At 54.5% G+C, this 17,393-nt stretch overlaps 5 protein-coding genes across 5 annotated transcripts; 3 read left to right on the top strand and 2 right to left on the bottom strand.

Annotated features, from left to right (window-relative positions):
* Positions 1 to 674: 674 nt before the first annotated feature.
* On the bottom strand, positions 675 to 1,331 carry CDEST_09615 (Putative large ribosomal subunit protein uL5; the record flags this gene model as incomplete). Its single annotated transcript, XM_062925774.1, has 3 exons — positions 675 to 968; positions 1,043 to 1,125; positions 1,187 to 1,331. 3 exons carry the CDS (start codon positions 1,329 to 1,331, stop codon positions 675 to 677), a joined length of 522 nt encoding a protein of 173 aa, XP_062781825.1.
* A 266-nt stretch (positions 1,332 to 1,597) lies between these two features.
* CDEST_09616 (Putative LSM domain superfamily protein) lies at positions 1,598 to 3,159 on the top strand. The gene is made up of 6 exons (XM_062925775.1): positions 1,598 to 1,791; positions 1,841 to 1,875; positions 1,957 to 2,028; positions 2,090 to 2,401; positions 2,460 to 2,541; positions 2,593 to 3,159. The coding sequence occupies exons 3-6, from the start codon at positions 1,969 to 1,971 to the stop codon at positions 2,724 to 2,726; spliced, it is 588 nt and encodes a 195-aa protein (XP_062781826.1). The 5' UTR covers positions 1,598 to 1,791; positions 1,841 to 1,875; positions 1,957 to 1,968; the 3' UTR covers positions 2,727 to 3,159.
* Positions 3,160 to 3,792: 633 nt separating this feature from the next.
* Positions 3,793 to 4,636, top strand: CDEST_09617 (Putative Zinc finger, MYND-type; the record flags this gene model as incomplete). Its single annotated transcript, XM_062925776.1, has 3 exons — positions 3,793 to 4,367; positions 4,420 to 4,507; positions 4,559 to 4,636. The coding sequence occupies 3 exons, from the start codon at positions 3,793 to 3,795 to the stop codon at positions 4,634 to 4,636; spliced, it is 741 nt and encodes a 246-aa protein (XP_062781827.1).
* Positions 4,637 to 8,298: 3,662 nt separating this feature from the next.
* CDEST_09618 (uncharacterized protein) lies at positions 8,299 to 11,922 on the bottom strand. Its single transcript, XM_062925777.1, has 2 exons — positions 10,442 to 11,922; positions 8,299 to 10,350 (listed from the first exon to the last, which is right to left on the bottom strand). The coding sequence occupies exon 2, from the start codon at positions 10,305 to 10,307 to the stop codon at positions 8,688 to 8,690; it is 1,620 nt and encodes a 539-aa protein (XP_062781828.1). The 5' UTR covers positions 10,308 to 10,350; positions 10,442 to 11,922; the 3' UTR covers positions 8,299 to 8,687.
* Positions 11,923 to 14,588: 2,666 nt separating this feature from the next.
* Positions 14,589 to 16,725, top strand: CDEST_09619 (uncharacterized protein). Its single transcript, XM_062925778.1, has 2 exons — positions 14,589 to 15,427; positions 15,523 to 16,725. Exons 1-2 carry the CDS (start codon positions 14,999 to 15,001, stop codon positions 15,922 to 15,924), a joined length of 831 nt encoding a protein of 276 aa, XP_062781829.1. The 5' UTR covers positions 14,589 to 14,998; the 3' UTR covers positions 15,925 to 16,725.
* The last annotated feature ends 668 nt before the right edge of the window (positions 16,726 to 17,393 follow it).

Below are 17,393 nucleotides of genomic sequence, written 5' to 3' on the forward strand. Positions count from 1 at the left end.
CTCTTCGGTGCAGAGCTCTCCACCGTGCCATTCCCACCCTACCAAGGGAGACTTTTTTTCGTGGTGCACATGTTGAGTGAGACCTTAGAACCCGGAGGCCACTGCACCTTCCAACTACCTGTGGACCTCTACAGTGTCCGCCCGGCCGGGAACACCGAGCCTGACCGCCTCGGAGGAAACCGAACTCCGAGTTGACTTTCTGACAGCCTGCGTTGCTGACAAGCGAGACGGCCAAGACCAGGAAAGGTGCCCGCTACTGTCGCATTGCAAGTCACGTGCCATTACAAAAAATTTGAATCGCGGGCGAAGTGGAGTGGCAGCATCGCTATGCACTTTTTGAAGCTCAAAAATATGATCTCGATTGGTGCTAAAATAGACTAGCTAGAACCATTAACGCCAGACGGTCCGCTTCCAAAACTGCGGCCCATCGTCACCAGAGGAAAACATATGCAGTCACGGCAAATAGTGAATTTGGTGGTAAGCCGGCATGACGCCGGTCGGTCTCTGAGGCCGCGGCTTGACTGAATTTTTGCTCAAGTCAAGCGTGTTGTCAGATGACAACAACTGTTGGAAAAGTACATGCCTTGTAAGCCATTTCCCATAATTTTCGCCAACCGTTAACCCAAGCCGTCCCAGTGTCTTTTTTCGTTCATCGCAGAGGGGGTATTGTGCCCTTATCGGACAATGCCATCGAAGCGCTGCTTGAACCACTTGACGGTCTCCTCGCGCTTGATGCGGTGGTTGGAGCCGATGCGGCCCTTGCAGCGGCGGCGGGTGCCGACGCGCTCACCCTTGCGGGTCATGCAGACGTAGAAGTCCATGCCGTAGATACCAATGGAGGGGTCGTACTTGATGCCGAGATCGATGTGCTCAGAGATACCGAAGCCGAAGTTGCCGGTCTCGGAGAAGTTGCGCTTGCGGAGCTCGTACTCCTTGACCTTGAGGCCACGCTCGAGAATCTCCTCAGCCTGTAGGTAACCAAGTCAGCACTCCAATCAATTCCCACGCAATATACCGTCTTTGCTGATCGAGTTCTTCGTACCTTGGGGCCACGGACGGTGACGTGGACGGAGATCTTTTCGTTACGGCGGATACCGAAGGTACGGACGGTGTAGCGAGCCTTGCCTGTAGGGTTGGGTCAGTCAATTGAATTTCGCTGTTGTGAAGGCTTTTGGTGTTGCCATACTGTAAACGGGGGTTTGACCGGAAAGCTGCTCCAACACCTTCGCGGCACGGGTAAGTCTGTCACCAGACTCTCCGACGGAGATGTTGAGGACAAGCTTCTGGATGTGAAGCTCCCGCATGGGGTTCTGGGCCTTCTCGGACGACATTTTGGCGGTTAGTACTTCGGCGGTACGGCTGGCTAGGCGTTGGTTGTCGATTGTCGCGGATGTCAAAGTCCAAGATGCGTTTGGCTTGAATTTCGCGAGCCTTGTATTTTTGGGAGGGTTTGGGAGCCCTCGCACGGCACGGGGGTGGGGGACGAGATCCGCTAGTTTCTAAATGGACTAGTGTCCTTACGACTCTCCATCCCAGTCCCGCAGTTTACCCGGCATTGGCCTCAGCGTTTCCAAGGCTGCATTTCCGCCTTCGAAAATTGTCCTTGGAAGGCATATACCCACTTTGACCTTGTCTTGAAGCTCTGCCTATCGCAAAGCATCCGAGGTCGCGCTGAAGTCTTCTACCTAGACTTCAACAAACAGAACATCAATTTTTGAAGAGTCAGAGCAGCTACGCACGTAGCTACTCGCAACTACATCAGCCAAGATGTTGAACAAACAGGGCAAGATGGTGAGTAGCTCCCCAACTCCGTCTCAAAGCTTCAAGGTTGACAATATAGGCTGACACGATGTGATTTCTCTCTAGGCCGGTTACGTACGTACTCCTCTTGTCGATGCGCCCCGGACGACCGCCCCCGACGACTGCGCCGAGGGATTGGCTAACTTGGACACATAGATCAACTACCGGATGAGAGTCACGTTGAACGACGGCCGCCAGATGACGGGACAGATGCTTGCTTTCGACAAGGTGCGCAACCAGCCCCGACCCCCCAATCGCGTGTCAGTGACCATACTGACCGTGTTTACAGCACATGAACCTTGTCCTCGCCGACACCGAAGAGTTTAGACGCGTCAAGATCCGCCAGAACAAGCCCGCCGCTCCTGGAGCCAGCGCACCCTCGGGTCAAACGATTGAGAAGGAGGAGAAGCGAACCCTCGGTTTGACGATTGTCCGTGGCGCCCACATTGTTTCGCTGTCAGTCGAGTCAGAGCCTCCCGCGGATCCCAGTGCGAGACTCGGAAAGAGTGCTCCGGGTGGGATCTCCTCGACCCTCACCGCCGGCCCTGGTGTTGCGCGACCCGCCGGTCGCGGTGCTGCTCCGGCTCCCCCATCTCTGGCTGTCAGTAACCCCCCTCAACCATCTCTTCCTGCTGAACGAATGCTAATATATGAGATAGGGCCCCGCTGCCGGTGTTGGAGGTGGTGCTCCTCCCGGGTTCCCTGGTTTCCCCGGTGCACCGCCCTTTGGCGGACGTGGAGGTATGTTTCCAAGCCCCCGTGACCTCCGAACGCGATTCTCACACCTAGCAGCTCCTCCCCCTGGCTTTCCTGGTGCGTTCCCGCCCCCGGGATTTCCGCAGAACGCCCCCTTTCCTCCTCCGGGCTTCAACCCCGGCGGCCCCCCCGGTGGAGCCCCTGGCTTCAACCCTCCCCCCCGAAGATAGGCTAGGGACGGACAATTCGATACCTCGCATGCATTATAGTCGGAGGTTGGATCACGGATACCATTGGCGTTTGGGGATGAAAGTCAAGATTACGAAAATTCGGGCAGAACAGGCGTGTTGTTAGTCGGCCTCTTCTACCCCTGAACAAACCATAGGTCAGCTTGCCAGCCTGTATTCGTTGAATTCGCGAAAGAAATGGGAGCATATGTCTATTCAGCAGTTTGCAACAAAACCATCCCGACCAGTCGATTTGATGATTGTGAGATGGCAGTTGTTTTGCTGAATGGACATGAGTGGAGTGAGGGACAGGGCGGAATGACCCGGCCCTGAGGATGCCATCGCGCTTTTCGACTGTTCGATGATGTTTCTTACTTTACCAAAGATCTCCATATTCAAGCCATTTCGCGGGCAAACGCTGCCCTTCCCACCCGCTGACGAAAGCGCGAGCAACACCAGCCTGTCTTGGGGCCCAGGCCACTGCATCAATATCCGAGCAATAGGATGGATTCTGCCTGTATTCCCAGGGTCAGACTGACGGAGAGCAGCATACTTATCGGCTACTTGCAGATGAGTTAGCTACCTACATAGCATTCGTCATTCTCAAGCAGCAACTCACAAACACCTGCAAACTTGGTTTGTGACACAGAATCTAGGGACTATTTTGATGACAAGGCATCATCGAGAACAGTGTCAACATATGCTTTCATGCCTTACCTCATCAACTCAGTCGGGAGCTGCCTATTCAGGCGCTACTGCACGTACCTTTTGAGGCGAAGGCAGGCAGGCAGGTAGGTCCTTTCCTCGCGGGAGCAGGGTATGAGGAAGGGGCTTTCGTACGCTCTTGCCCGTTGTCTTGTTCTTTCTGCCCCTTGGGCTGAAAGCTCTCCCCACAAGCTCAAGGCTTTCCTTTTCCACCTCTTCTACATCTTCTTCATTCGCGACTATCTACCAAAACTTCCCAGTCTTGGCGTCGCTGGTCAGCACGTTTGAGGATCTCAACACCCTTGAGAAGAAAATCAACTGCAACTGCTTTTCGAAGGGAAAATCCCTCCGCTCAAGAGTCATCATGGGTCGCTGGGGACATCGTACGATGACAATGTGTTGGCCTTTACCACTGAAACTTGCTGATTACGTACCAGGGCTCTTCGAGGCCGACGCAGACATCGACTTTGCCTGTGAGATCAGCGGAGACTTTGTGATGATGGGAGGTACCGAAGATCTTGTGCCTTCGAACTTGATCCATCAAACCGACATGCTGGCCCCTCCTGAAGCCAAGGACTACTACAAGACCAAAGAGTACCGCCTCAAGCTGGACAATGACATTGTGAGCATCCGTAATCAGCTCGACTCCGGTATTGGCGATAAACTCTTCGACAAATACCGTGCCAAGGAGAACAACTTGGACGAGTTCGAAGGCCAATACAAAGTCATCATAGTCGGTGCCTTGATGATGCGGGCCGGTGCCAACATCAGCAAGGAGCAACTGCAGCACCTGCGGGACCTTGTTCCCAATATTGACTGCCAGTATGGCTACGCCCTTCCTTTCGGCGACTTGGGTTTCCGTGATCCGGGAAAGGCCCAGTTCCTTGCCGCTCTCGACAACTATCAGCCGGGAGCCCCAAGGGACTATCTGGAACCAAGGTATGCCCATGTTATGCCATCTCCTCAATGTTGCTGATCAGTACCTGTGCAGCTGCTTCCACTGCGGAAAGGTCCGTGCCGACATTGGCAAAGCTCCCAAGGGGTGCGGACGCTGCGAGCGAGCATGGTATTGCAACGTTGTGAGTCTGGAGACTTCCACTCACAATCTCTGCTCTTGCTGATGAGAACAGGACTGTCAGAGGGCTCATTGGAAGGTCCACAAGCCCCAGTGCAAGCACTTGAACGAGGTCAGCTTTCTGAACGTTTAAAACGATGGGGGCAAAGCAGACGTGCTCGGGTGTCACTGGAACGCTTACGACTTGTTTTTTTTACTTCCTCGACCTAACGGGATGTGGTCATTGCTGTGTGAAAATTGGGGAGAGGCTGGTGAGATGTGGTTGGGCCTGGCCTGTTGCAAATATCACCAAGCATGAGGCGAAGTAGAACGACTGGAATGTTGCTAGCAGAAAAGAACGAGTTCGCCATGTTATCAAACATGTTTGATGATTGGTGCTGTTATATGGAAGCCAGGATATCGCGTTGCGACAGTGCCGTGGCTCCATCTACGAGAACCGATCTTGTTTGACCGCATGGCTTTGTAAAATGGTTGACAACGCTACTCGTCTGGAAAGGAACACAATAACGACGCTTCCTGGCCACGTTGATCTACAATGCCCACCTTGCGTTAGTTTTACTACCTTCCCCCTTTTTTCTCAGCGACATAACACACAGCTCAAAAGAAAAATGCTGGGCGGAGGGGACAAATTTTGAAGAAGGGGGAACTCGGGGCATACCGGGCACAATCCCTCCTAGTCCACAACTCAAGGAGAACCGTAATATCTTCCGCGAGGAAGGTTGCTTGGTTGTGCTTGGATGATACCATGAGCCCAGTCGCATTCCAAGTCCAGGCCGTTCGAGAGGAATACGTGCCAGAGGACCGGAGGCGACATACGACAGTATGCACAGAGACAACGTAAATGATACCTACCGTTGAACGCAAATTGGTAAACGTCAGACGTGACCCGGGACGGAATGTCGGTCGATGACAGATGCGAGTTCACGCCGGCGCTGTGTACGACTCTTAGAGATGATGACGGCAGTACTTACATGAATATCAGGTAACCTCCTGGGGATTCTCCCGAGTAGTATGGCAGATGAAACTGGGACGGACCTTTCCTCTGAATCCAACTGTCCCTGAAGCTGGCTGGGGGTGAGCCATGCGTGGTTTACCCAGCAGGCCCAGGACGGCACATCGGTGCCTAGCTACAATGCCAAGGCCCCATCTTCGTCGGGGTTGCGATCGTTTGCATGGCTTCACTGGACCTGGCATAAGACCTCGCGGAATATTCTAGCTTGGTACGCAAGTCCCCGACCATATCGTTCGAACTCTCGCGAGTCTTCAGGGGCAACGGCTCGTTGCCAGAAAACACCTTCAGCCATTCCCCCCATCTCCAAGCACATTCACGAATCAACTCGCCGTCTCCAGCGTCAATTCCGCAGCCGAGACTTGAAACTTGACGCCATAAAACCCTAGCATCACCGGGATCTCTTGTGATACTTCCCCTAGCGCTGCATCTCACCCACCCGTCCCTCTAGCCTGAAGCCGCTTCCGCGCGGACGTGTGGTCTGCGTCACGAAGTGGAGTGTTCGCAGAGGCACGGACATTCCGGGAGCCGGGCGTGGTATCTGAGTCGTCCCAGGACCTGTGTAGTAACTGAGGGTAGTTCCCAAGCGTTTGATGTAGTTATATATCCCCGGGCCGTTGGACCATTTTAACCTGGAAAACAGGTAGAACACCCATTGAGGTGTCCCTTGAAATTGAACCCCCATATCTTGGCCGATTCACTTCAGGGTTGACACGTAACCGACTCAAGACGTGCTCTTTTGGAACGGAAATAGTATGGAACATCGCCAGTTCCTCGGAAGGCCCTCCCGGCCCACCAAGCCACGACGCCGTTGCCCCTCCAAACGGCCCCTAAGGTCTGCACTCCGTGTAGGCCGGAACACTACTGCTGCTGCCGCCGCCGCCGATTACCCCTGCGACAGTGTCAAGAAGAGGTCGAATACCACACCTGCCATCTCGTCGACGTCCAAATCGCGCTGCGCACACGGGGAAGAAGCCTTACGGCTGTCTATGAATGACGGATCAAGGCGATCCTTACTGGCAGTTTCTCAGGCTCCGATCCCAGCCTTCCTGCTCTACTGGCTGATCTTCACAAGTGGCGGGAAGAAACAAAACAAGAAAAAATACGATAAAAGAAAAAAAAGACCAGTTTCCCAAGGTGACTTCCTCATAGTTGAAAAAATCTCGAACCTGCATTAGCCCCGCGTCCCCCCGACCTCCGGATCATGTCCCCTACCTCCCCTAGCATGGAAACCGGACCTTGCGCACTTAATGCAAGGCACGCAGCGACAAGATTGAAAGATGCAAGAACGAGATGAAAAGAAAAGAAAAAACATAGAAAAAAAAAAAACCAGCAGCCTCCCCCTTCTTTGCTGCACGCTGCGCCGCGCCGCGCCGCGCCAAGGCATCATGCACTCTACCTCTAGTTCAATGCATGCTGCACTTCACGGCCTCTGATAACCAAAAGACACTCACTCCCCTCTCCCAATGGCAAATGCAACCATCCATCGATGACACCCTGTCAGTCTCGAGACCGAGGGAAGGGCCCCCAAAAGGGGGGGAAAACCACTGGCGCCCAGATTACCGCACCGGCAACGGTTCCCCGCCTACCTACCTCCATGCCGGTGCTGCCGCCCGTCGGCCGTCCAGCCAGATTTTTTTAAAAAAAAAGACGTGGGAGTGAGAAAAGGCAAAGCTCACGACTTCTGTGGTATTCACGTAGTCCAATGGTGAGAGTCGTCGTTGAGGAACGGAACAAATGCCCCCCCACCCTACTATCCCCTTCCACACCCCCCCGCCCTTCCCGACCCGGCAAAAGGAGGCGGACTCCATCCAGTCCTCCCACCACCCGGAAGCTTTCCCACACAACCTCGTGCTGGACCGCTGCAAACCCAAACCCTACAGCTTACTCAAGCCCACTGTCGACTAGGGTGGGGCCCTGTTTACGTCCGTAAACTTGTGCAGTCGATGCGAGTGACGTGAGTGACATTGCCATGCGTTGCAGCTGGACGACATTTCGCGTCAAACCTCAGCGTTGTAGTCCAAAGTATATATAAAAAACCACCCCTCACCGAGAAATAATCGAGTGTAGTGTACAAGTAAAACCAAAGATTGAAAGGGGAAGCGGACGGGGCGGGAAATCAGACCAAGGACGACGTAGTCGTCGTCGTCGCCGCCCCCCCCCCCCCCCCCCCCCCCCGTCCATAGTAAAAGCCCACCCTCTCACCACCACCACATGGCGAACGGAGAACTTCCTCCTTGGTATCCGTACAGCTGTCCAGTAGGGAAAATAAAATAATAATAAAAACCCGGATCTCTCCACTCCCCACTCGACCATTGTCATGGCACCAAGTTTCAACAGGGTTCCCCGGTCTGTCCAAAGACGACCGCCGTCCGCCCGGAAGCGGATCAACTGCCAAACTTGACACCTCGAGAAAAAGACAGTGTCCCAAGCCCGCGATCCCTGATTCAAACGTATTTTCTCTGGGATGGGGGGACCTTCTGCGGGCAGTATCGGTGCACGTAGACAGCGCCCACTCAGCGTCCCAACCTACTTATGTTCGACTTGACTCGTGGCCATCTCGTCGTTTGCTTGGATGACTTGTGAACCTTTGACTGCCTGAAGGTTTGGGGCAAGAAAAAGGTTCAAGAAAGACATCGGATCAATCGCAAAAAACTACGTCACTTGGGCCGGCAAAGCCGAGGTCTGCCTACGCTCGGCTTCGGTCATGCCTTCCCTGTGGGCATGGTCAGATGGAGCGCCGTTCGTCACTGGCATGATCGGGAATCATAGTTTGAGGCATCATGGGGTTTTATTTTCACCATGGACCAAGTCCAATTGCTACTACAGGGCCCGGCCATGGGTCCGTCCCGAGTCCTCTTTGTGGCGAAGCTCGCCACATCACAACTATCTACTTCACCTGCTGTGTGAAAAATCCAGGAACCGGTGCCAACGGCAAGCACCCGAACCGCCTGCTGAGAGGCAACTCTCTCGTCCTTTGGGATAAACGACGACGCTGTCCACGTGGTATCATATCGAAGAAAAAAGAGCGCAATGGCGCGTAAATCCAACCAAAGAAAATGTGTATAAAGGAGTGACGTGTCGTTATCATGTGTATTGTTGTTCATCTGACTGGTCGCGTTTAGCGTTAATCAAGAACGATCGTTGCTGCATGCTGGAAGAGCGACGCGTCCGTTTATGAAGGAGTGGCTTCTTCGTCAATAAGCGTGTGTAGTGTCATGGGATCTCGAAGGCGTCGTGCTTTGTGGATGGCAACGAGATAGTCGACAAGTCCCTCAGCATCCACGCGCAGTGCTTCGAGTTCTTCTTTGGTGCACCCGGCGGCGCCAGAGCCTTTGCCAGGGTAACGATAGGCGGCGAAGACGATGCCATGATCGTTCAACGAGATATCGCGGACACTTGAGCTGCGAGGGCTCGAGTTGGCAGAGCCCCGGCGGCCCGTGTCCGTGTGGAAAGCGTGTCCGTATCCTCGCGCAAACTCGCCGGCTTGCGCATCATCGCTCCGGTACTCCATCCATCCTTCTTGCTTCAGAATCTTGGATTGGACAGTTGCCGAGATGCGAAAAGGGCTCGTAAGGTTAGACAAGCCGTAAGCCGCGAGGAGACGACCAGTCATGCCGGGAGAGGAGTCTACCATTGGCCCCTCCATGGGTCCGAGTAAGGAGTTCCTCTTACTGCCTGGCCTGGAGGAAAAGTCCATTGAGGAGCGGAATGTGGGCGATGAAGATTCCGATCCGCTCTCAGGCCACAGGTTGACGATGTAAACAAGGTCAAATTTGTGCTTGGCTGCAATCTGGGCGACCTGGAGTGCGCCCTCCTTGGCAACATTGTCGGTGTAAATAGACGAGGTCCTTCGCTTGGAGCGAAAAGACGAGACCGTGGATGCCGGAGTAGGCGGAGAAGGCGGCAGTCGCAGGGGCGCGGGTGTCATAGGGGTACCCGGAGCATCTTCAAACTCAGGCTCTTCCTCCAGAATGTCGTCGTCGGAAAGGGTGAAGAAATCCGTCACATTGCCGCCTTTGAGAATCTGACTCGGGGAGGTGATGGAGCGGTGAGGTCTCGACTGGCCCTGAGGACGACGCAACGCCGCTGCCTTTTCTTCCCGGCGGCGTCTGGTGGCGGCGGCGGCAGCCTTTCTTTTGGCCAGGCCCAGTTCCGCAGAATCTTGGGACCGGGCATCGTGTATGGGCTTCATTTCTGGAGATGCTGCGGGGGTCAGCAGGTCTCTGCTGAGAGAAGAGGACGGGCGGCCCTGAGAGCCCTTTATGCTCGAGTCGTCGTCGTGGTCGGAGCCGGGTGGGGTGTGAGATCTATTGGGAGGTAGGATGACGGAGCTGTGGCGGTGCTCAAGGGAAACCTTATGCGATGTGGGCAAAGTTTTGGGCGAGCCAAATGGTGAGCCCGACGAGGGGGATGTGGGAGGTAAAGGGAAATCAAACCCGCGCAGACTCGCCACCGGCTGACTCTCCCTACGATGACTGAGGGACATGGAGCGGGTTGGAAGAGTGAGGGCCGTGGTACTGGAGCTGCTCAGGTGCGCAAGGTGTATTGAGATGCGCTCGGACTGGGCTTCCGGTAGACTCTGAGCGCGCTTCTCGTTCTGGGAGGCGACAATGCGCTCCTCTCGGGCCTTCATACGGGAGACGTTTGGACGAATGAAAGACGGCTGGGGAAAGCTGCGATCCACCGGGGCACCTCGGGGCCCTGTTGAATCTGACATTGACTGGCCTGTCTGAATGGTGAGATCCTTCCTCCGGGAGAAGAGTTTCTCCAGGCGGTCGAAGCTGTTAGGCATGATGAAGGAGGCCGGTGACGGCTACGTGCGTGTTTGCCTGATGCTGAGGGTGTTTGGTAAGCTTTGGCACTTCGGATACGAGTAGAACGGAGGAGGGCGATGTGAGTTTGACGCGGGGGGATGGGGGGACTCACCGATGCGGGTGAATATATGCGAAAAGGAAACCCGTGCGTGAATTGTGGTAGGACGAGAGGAAAAGGGTAATAGAATAAGATGACTCCCGTGGGAGAGAGTTCTGTGGACGTCGAGGTTGGAGCGTAGCAAAGTCTGGCAGGGCAGGAGGGAGACGAAGGACGAGAATAAGAGGCCTCAGCTGAAGTGTTGGGAGACTGGCTGAAAGTGAGATCGTAGTGAGACAAGGACTCGGCGAGCACAAAGGAAGGCAAGAGCACCCGAGAAGGAGCAACTGCCAACCAAACAGAATCAGAAAACCGGGATCAATCGAGTATCGCTGAATTGGCCGAGTGAATCCAGAACACTGAAGGTGACGCGAGAGCAGGTCGGTAATAAGACGACAGGCCAGGTCCCTTTTCCTGCGCGACGTCGTTTAGGCGAGAGTCGAAGACAGCAAGGCGGAGAATGGGCCACTCGGAGAGCCGGGCTGGCAAGAGAAAGACGCGGGGGGATGGGCCAGAGGCTGTACTTGTACTTGTGCGATCGTTGTACGGCGCTGGGGCGAGACAAGTAGTTAAGGTGAGATGCGCCGTGTTATATATGACGAGTATCCTTTGGCTTCCAGTCCGTTGTCGACGAGTGGATTCGTCTTGTGGGATGGGGCAGCGGTTTTGTATTCGCAGAAAGGTGGAATAGGAGTGGCAGCGAGACAAACTCGAGTACTCGGTGGGAAAAAGAAAAGAAAGAAGAAGAAAGTGTAAAGGGGTGCTGCGGTGGTCGGTGTCAGCAGCCAGGATCAAGAAGAGGTCGATGGCAGCTCAAGCCGATTGTGAAGCTGAATGTGGAGGGGAGGGGCCGATGCAGGAAAATAAGGTAGCCGGATTTTGTGAAAAACGACAGATGAGAACCGGCCGAAGATCAGAACAGAGCCGAGCTGATACGGTGAGGTGAAGTAGGAGGTGGAAGGGACACAGGCTTGAAGCAGCCAAAAAGGTCTGGAGTGGTAGAGTGAAAGCTTTAAGATATGGTCGAGGCGTGATGAAAACGCACACGGAGAAGCTTGGAGAGAGGGAACGAACGGGTGAGGGCGTCAAATGTACTCTGACGTGAAACCGAGGGCAAGAAAATACTTGTGGGTGAGGGCAAGAGGCTTGAGGCGAGGAGTGACGGCCCAGTGCGAGGAGAGGCGCGCTCAGATGTAGTTGCAGATGCAGCGCCGGGTCAGAGATTTGGGCCGGGGGTCCAGATCCAGGCCCATGTCCATGCCGAGCTGCAGCAGTCCAGTCAGTCGTACCGGGGAAGGAAGATGTGGCTGGCCCAAGTCTCTCGAGTGTCTCTAACTCCGTCAAGGTGTCTCCGATGTGCGGGCCAGGGTCTACACTAGAAAGAGGTTCAAGCGGGCGTGGGAGTGGACGAAGTAGGAATAGGAATGGGTGAAGGTGAGTGTGAGTGTGAGGGACGAGGGCGTATCGTGGAGAGAGGAAGGGGGAAAAGCAGCAGGCAAGCTCTCTCTCTCTCTCTCTCTCTCTCTCTCTCTCTCTCTCTCTCTCTCACTACTCTTGTATGTGAGAATGAGAGATGGGTAAGTACCTAGGTATCTTGCCTTACGTAGTAAGTAGGTAGTAGGACAGGCAGGTAGGTAGTGGCAGTACCTAGGTAGGTAGGGAAGAGGCTAGACGAAGCCCCAAGAGTACGTACCGAGGAGTTCACCTCAACCCGGTGCCACATGCGTCTTCATGTCCCATCCCTGAAGTTAGAACACTTTGCACTGATTCCTGAACGAGTGAAGGCGCGGAATGGTTAGTGCGGTCGGAGGACGGGAGAGGCAACTGGAGGTGAGATGGTGGGGTGGGCCGTTTCTGGGAGTGGGATGACAGAGTACGTACCTGCACTGGGTATCCGTACCTGAGGTACCGAACAGTGGACACTGGGAGCTTTCGTCGCATTTGGGTGTTTTCAGTGGATGTGGGTGGGCACAACGAGGAGCTGACAGGGGGGCGCTCTCATGGCCGGACAGGGATCGCGCAGGGCTCTCGGACGTTATGACTGGACATGTTTCTCGAGGGGGCAATTGGGCAACCGGCTCTGACACAATTCTGTATTATCACGGAAGGGGGGAGCATCTGTCTCGTGCCTGCCTTGGATGGATACCTAGTCACATCGAGGCTCTAGATGGTCATCTACAGAGGTACCTACTGAGCGATTATGACACCCTGCCCTGACGCAACGAAGAGGAGAGAGAGAGAGAGAGAGAGAGAGAGAGAGAGAGAGAAATGAGCGATGGCATCAAATGGCAAAAGCAAGAGCCAATGAAGCCCGGCCGTCTACCTAACCCCCCCCCCCTCTTGCCCTTTCTACCTGTTCACCTTTTTCTCAAGGCAGCAGCCAGAGACGAACGAACGAGCACGTAGGGAAGGGACGCTCAGAGACTGGCTCGCCCGACTGGGAAACAACTCCAGAGACTCCAGAGGTGGAAGCAAGAAACACAAACACCAATGAGCGCGGCAGGGGGTGGTGGTGGTGGTTTCTTCCTCGCCTGGAGCAGCAGCGAGCTGGACTCCATACACCCACCATCACCTTACCCGAATACTAGTAACTCGTCATTTTCCGCCATTTTCCTATCATTTTTCACCCCGACCGACCTGCCGGCTCTTTTTCCGCAGCGCCCCTAATGCCTGTTTTGCTGCATGAGGCAGCCACTTTGGTCACGATTGTTTCGTTTCGTTTCTTCTTCCATTACGGTAACCGCATGATATTGTACATCCTAGGTAGTATGACCGATTCTTGCTCCCACGCCCGGTCCCCTTAATTGCCCTCCTACACCTTGCTTGGTCTCCTCTGCCCCGGAAACCAGCCACCGATTGAGGACCGCACATCGACAGCCGAGGTATGATTCTGACAACCAGTAAATTGTAGTTCTGGAAATCTCGTCGAGTCCGCTCTCGAGCCCCTTTGGGCCCCTCAGTCGTCTCTGTCTATCGGAGTCTCGAGTGGCTCACTCCAACTGTTCCAACCAATCACGCCCCCGTCGTCACGCTCGTTACAGATGCCTGTCTTGCCGACAAGTCTTTTCTTCCCTTCGCGTCTAACGCAGCAGACCCTACCTACCCTGTCAACCGTGTTTGCCTGTCAATTCTGTCAGTGGGCCGTCCATGGGATGTCATCCACCCGTCGCTCCTGCCCATCTGTCAAACCCTCGTCGGGCCCCAGGCGTTAAACTTTCTCTTTGCAAACGGCCTTGGCGGTTCATTACTCATAATGGTCAAGGGTCCATCATTCGGGACATTTCGACTGTCGAAACCCAGAACGCGCAAAATCAAAATAGCACAACTTGCTTGTACAGTACTGTGCCCCAACCAGAGTTGAACTTTCATTCTTTCCCGTACAACATGGTTATTTGGCCCGAGGAACCGGTTGACAGTCGATGCGTACCTGTGTTTTGTAAAATAAAAAAAACCCTTTCCGCGCGCAATCATGGATAGTGCCTGTCATGTCATGCCATACCATGTCATGTCATGTCAAAATGGGCAACACCATGCACGACATCTCGGTCGGCTACCTTGACGACAATATCCGACTTGGCCCCTCTCCGGAGTCGGGCACGCTTTTGGGCTCCTTGAACCAGTCGCGAAATGTGCCAGGGCGCCTAATTCGACAATCGACATGGCAACTTGCTGATCGTCCTCATGACCCTGGCCATCACTCCGACAGGAGCTTTGACTTAACGGCGCCAATTATTGACAGCACCACCAGCACCACCCCGAACTCCTTTCTCGCTTGCATACTTTGTCGTCCTCAACCCTCGCGGTTTTCCCAATCCGGCCGAACGACTGACTTTGTGTCGGTGTCGCCTGACACGACTCGCAGCTCGCCTCGTCTCATGGTCAGAGCGTAATGGCAGGCACTGTCATTTGCACGACATCCAACGGCCCGCACAAGGGCAACATCGAGTATGGATACGGCGTGAACGGATACCGAGTATCGAGAATTAGTCCTCCTGGGGGCCAGCGGCGCAATGCCGGGACGACGCTACCGTTCCCATCCCTCCTTCCATTCGTGAGCAATACCAGTGGGATCATTACCGCTAATGGGAACACACAAAACTCGTCAACATCAGATGAGATTTTCCACAAGTCCACCGCACCCACCACGGTCGCAGGGTGCGATTAACCAAGTAGAAAAGCTAAAGACTCCGACTTCCACGGCAACGACACGCCGGCTGGCGAAGCTTTCTCTCCGCGCAACCAATACTCTCCTCGACGTCGTATCCACTCACTACCAACGGCCAACCACCACCAAAAGAACCCACCAGTACGGATACACTCCCCTGCTTCCGGAACCATTCTTGCCAACGGTCAAAAGACGTAATTTCCTCACCTCCTGCTGGTCACCCATTTCTCCGACTGGGCCTGAAGGACTGGACCCTTATCAAATGCATCCATAACAATCTGCCTTCGTCTCCGTAATACCTGACCAGGACATTGCAATAAAGCTTCACCATCGGACACACAATCACTGAGATACCAACTCCCAGCCAGCAGTCCTGCCACCAATGGCCTGGACATCATAACGAGATAATGATATTGCTAGTTGTTAATACAAAATGTCCCGATCCGCAGGCCTGGACTAATGAAAATAAATCCAGGACACTGCCGGTGTCGAGCTGCTATTCCTCTAGCTCATGGTCCTTGCTTGCAAAAGCTCCTAGCTTCTGGGTCCGTCGCCGGCCGGATCTCGGACGGCCAGGCGGCTCTTGCGATAGCCTGCTTCCTACGGTCTACCGCCCGCCCCAAGTGAGCTATGCAAGCTGCCGCCCCGCTTGCAGGGCGACTTGTGGTAAGCCTCATTTCGACCGAGGAGGCCAACTAATTCTCCACAGCGCGTCGAGGGAGCTCGACTCGCAAGGAACCAGCCAGCTCGTCCAGCGTTTTTGCCGCAAGGGGACCGCTGACGACAAGCGTCTAGAAATGACAGGAACGAGAATCGATGTCATTGTTTCTTGCAACGTAAAAGCATAAGGCCGCTTGTAAGAGTTGTTGTTACATACCCTTAGGCTGACTGGGATTCGCAGCATGTCCATAGTGCATGAGTTCGCATCAAGCGTGGCTCTTCCAGCTTCAGAGCCTTCGCTCGCCGCTCAGTTGTTTTCTGGCTCATCGCAACGACGATACGTCACGGTAACACGACTTATCGCCCACGCAACACTCTCACGGGGCCGAACGGAGCCGTCCGTCGTCGATATGTCAGTTTATGTCCCTCCACCAAGGCCGATGCTAAATCTCGATTTGATGAATGCCGGAAGTCTCTACCATCGTCACGGACATCAGTGACACCGTCTATCACAGGATGGGCAGATTTCCCACCCAAATCAAACCTCAGTCCCAACGCTGACGTCTACTCAGGCGGACAAGTTTCAGCCGAACTGCCGTCAAGAACTGTGCCGTTTTCGGGTTGCCAATGCGGTCGAAGGGCAAACCCCCGCCCAAAGCCGGAAACATCATAGTCGACGACTGAGACATGAGCCCCGGATGCTACGCCTGCGCATCCGGACGCATACAATGAGGCCCGCTCAGGTGGGAAAGCCTTGATATGGATAGCTCGTCGAATCGAGCCTCTTTTCGGTGGAGGAATGACGCCAGGTGGCGGTGGTTGGCCGCGGCTGACATTTCTTTTCTTTTTAGGGTAGGCCTCTTCCCAGTGGACGAACGCTAGCCAAGTCGGCGTCTTCAGGCGAGGTTGCGCCACAGTCTCAATTTGTTGCTTTTCCATTCAAAGGTACACCCTACCCCCGAGACCTCCTTCCGCTTCCTCCAGAGACGTCGGATGGATCGGCTTGGGATTTCTTTCTGATCGCTGGAACACAGTGCTGTCGTTTGAGCCTCTTGCAACCTTTTCACATGCTCACCTCACAAGAGTACCATCAAGGCAACCAACCAGGTGTGTCTCCAGTTGACCGGTATCTTCTTGCGTTTGTTCGAAATCAACGAGACCTGAGCACGATGCTCCGCGCTATGAGGTCGCTTCTCAGAGACTTTGTTGGCTCCCATTACACGTAACTCGAGGGACATATACTAAGCCTGGCACGGCCGAGTCGCACCAACCGCTGGTTGACGGTCGGGTTTTCCTCTCGCAGCTGAGCTGCGGATGGATACATAGTAAGCGATGTGAGAGTCACTTGGTTGCTGCGGGCTCGTATCGAAATTGCCACGAGCCTATCCTTGTACATCTGCCGTATTTCTAGACTCGCAGCTTTGGCAGACTTGATTCGAGACTTGCATACTGGAGGGGTTGCACGAGGCAACCAGCGAAGGAGAAAAAGCAATATTACCCCCCCCCCCCCCCCCCCCCCCCCCCCACGCAGAGTCCAGAGCAAGCCACGTCCGTGTCAAAAGGTTTTCATAGCACAGCATGGTGATCGGGAAAATGATTCGATATCTAGACGATTTGGCTGAAGAACAATTCGCCAGTCTGTCGGGCTGTGATTTGACTATGCGGTAAGGGACATCACATTCGCGAAGGCGGCTGGCTGCTTGACAAGTTACTGCTCGCCGTGTTCTGCCCGTCGCCGTTCCTTATATCCCTTCATCGACGTTTTGCGTCAATAATTCCCTGCCAACCATGCATGCACAGGTGGATCGAGTGTCCGAGGCTCCCATTTGACGCCGACGGTATCCTGACTTGTGGTCTCTTCTCCGCGCGCTTGATATGTCACTCGGGTAGAGAAGTATATTTCAAACGGGCATATTAGACAAGTTCTAAGCTCCGTCTAGTCTTCGGTTTTGTTACGCACTGCCGCGGATCCGTCGTCCAAACTTTCTCGGGCCCTTGCGGGCGGTAGTAACATCTAATCGCGTCGTGCAGTGGCATTATGTATACAGATGTGTACAGAGCGCAGTGTAAGCTCAGTTTCCAAGCGTATACTTGTCCTACTCCTCATCTGCGCCGTTATGGCCATAGAAGGCTTAGGGCCAC

The sequence above is a fragment of the Colletotrichum destructivum genome, chromosome 6 (assembly GCF_034447905.1).
Source record: "Colletotrichum destructivum chromosome 6, complete sequence".
In the NCBI taxonomy this organism is placed as follows: domain Eukaryota; kingdom Fungi; phylum Ascomycota; class Sordariomycetes; order Glomerellales; family Glomerellaceae; genus Colletotrichum; species Colletotrichum destructivum.

Bases quoted from the DNA above. Each gene is read 5' to 3' on its own strand.
- CDEST_09616 (XM_062925775.1), top strand. From the start codon at position 1,969: ATGAGAGTCACGTTGAACGACGGCCGCCAGATGACGGGACAGATGCTT. The intron at 2,402-2,459 runs GTCAGTAACCCC...TATATGAGATAG, and splicing joins CGGCTCCCCCATCTCTGGCT to GGCCCCGCTGCCGGTGTTGG. The intron at 2,542-2,592 runs GTATGTTTCCAA...CACACCTAGCAG, and splicing joins GCCCTTTGGCGGACGTGGAG to CTCCTCCCCCTGGCTTTCCT.
- CDEST_09618 (XM_062925777.1), bottom strand. From the start codon at position 10,307: ATGCCTAACAGCTTCGACCGCCTGGAGAAACTCTTCTCCCGGAGGAAG.
- CDEST_09619 (XM_062925778.1), top strand. From the start codon at position 14,999: ATGATATTGCTAGTTGTTAATACAAAATGTCCCGATCCGCAGGCCTGG. The intron at 15,428-15,522 runs GTAAAAGCATAA...GTTCGCATCAAG, and splicing joins ATGTCATTGTTTCTTGCAAC to CGTGGCTCTTCCAGCTTCAG.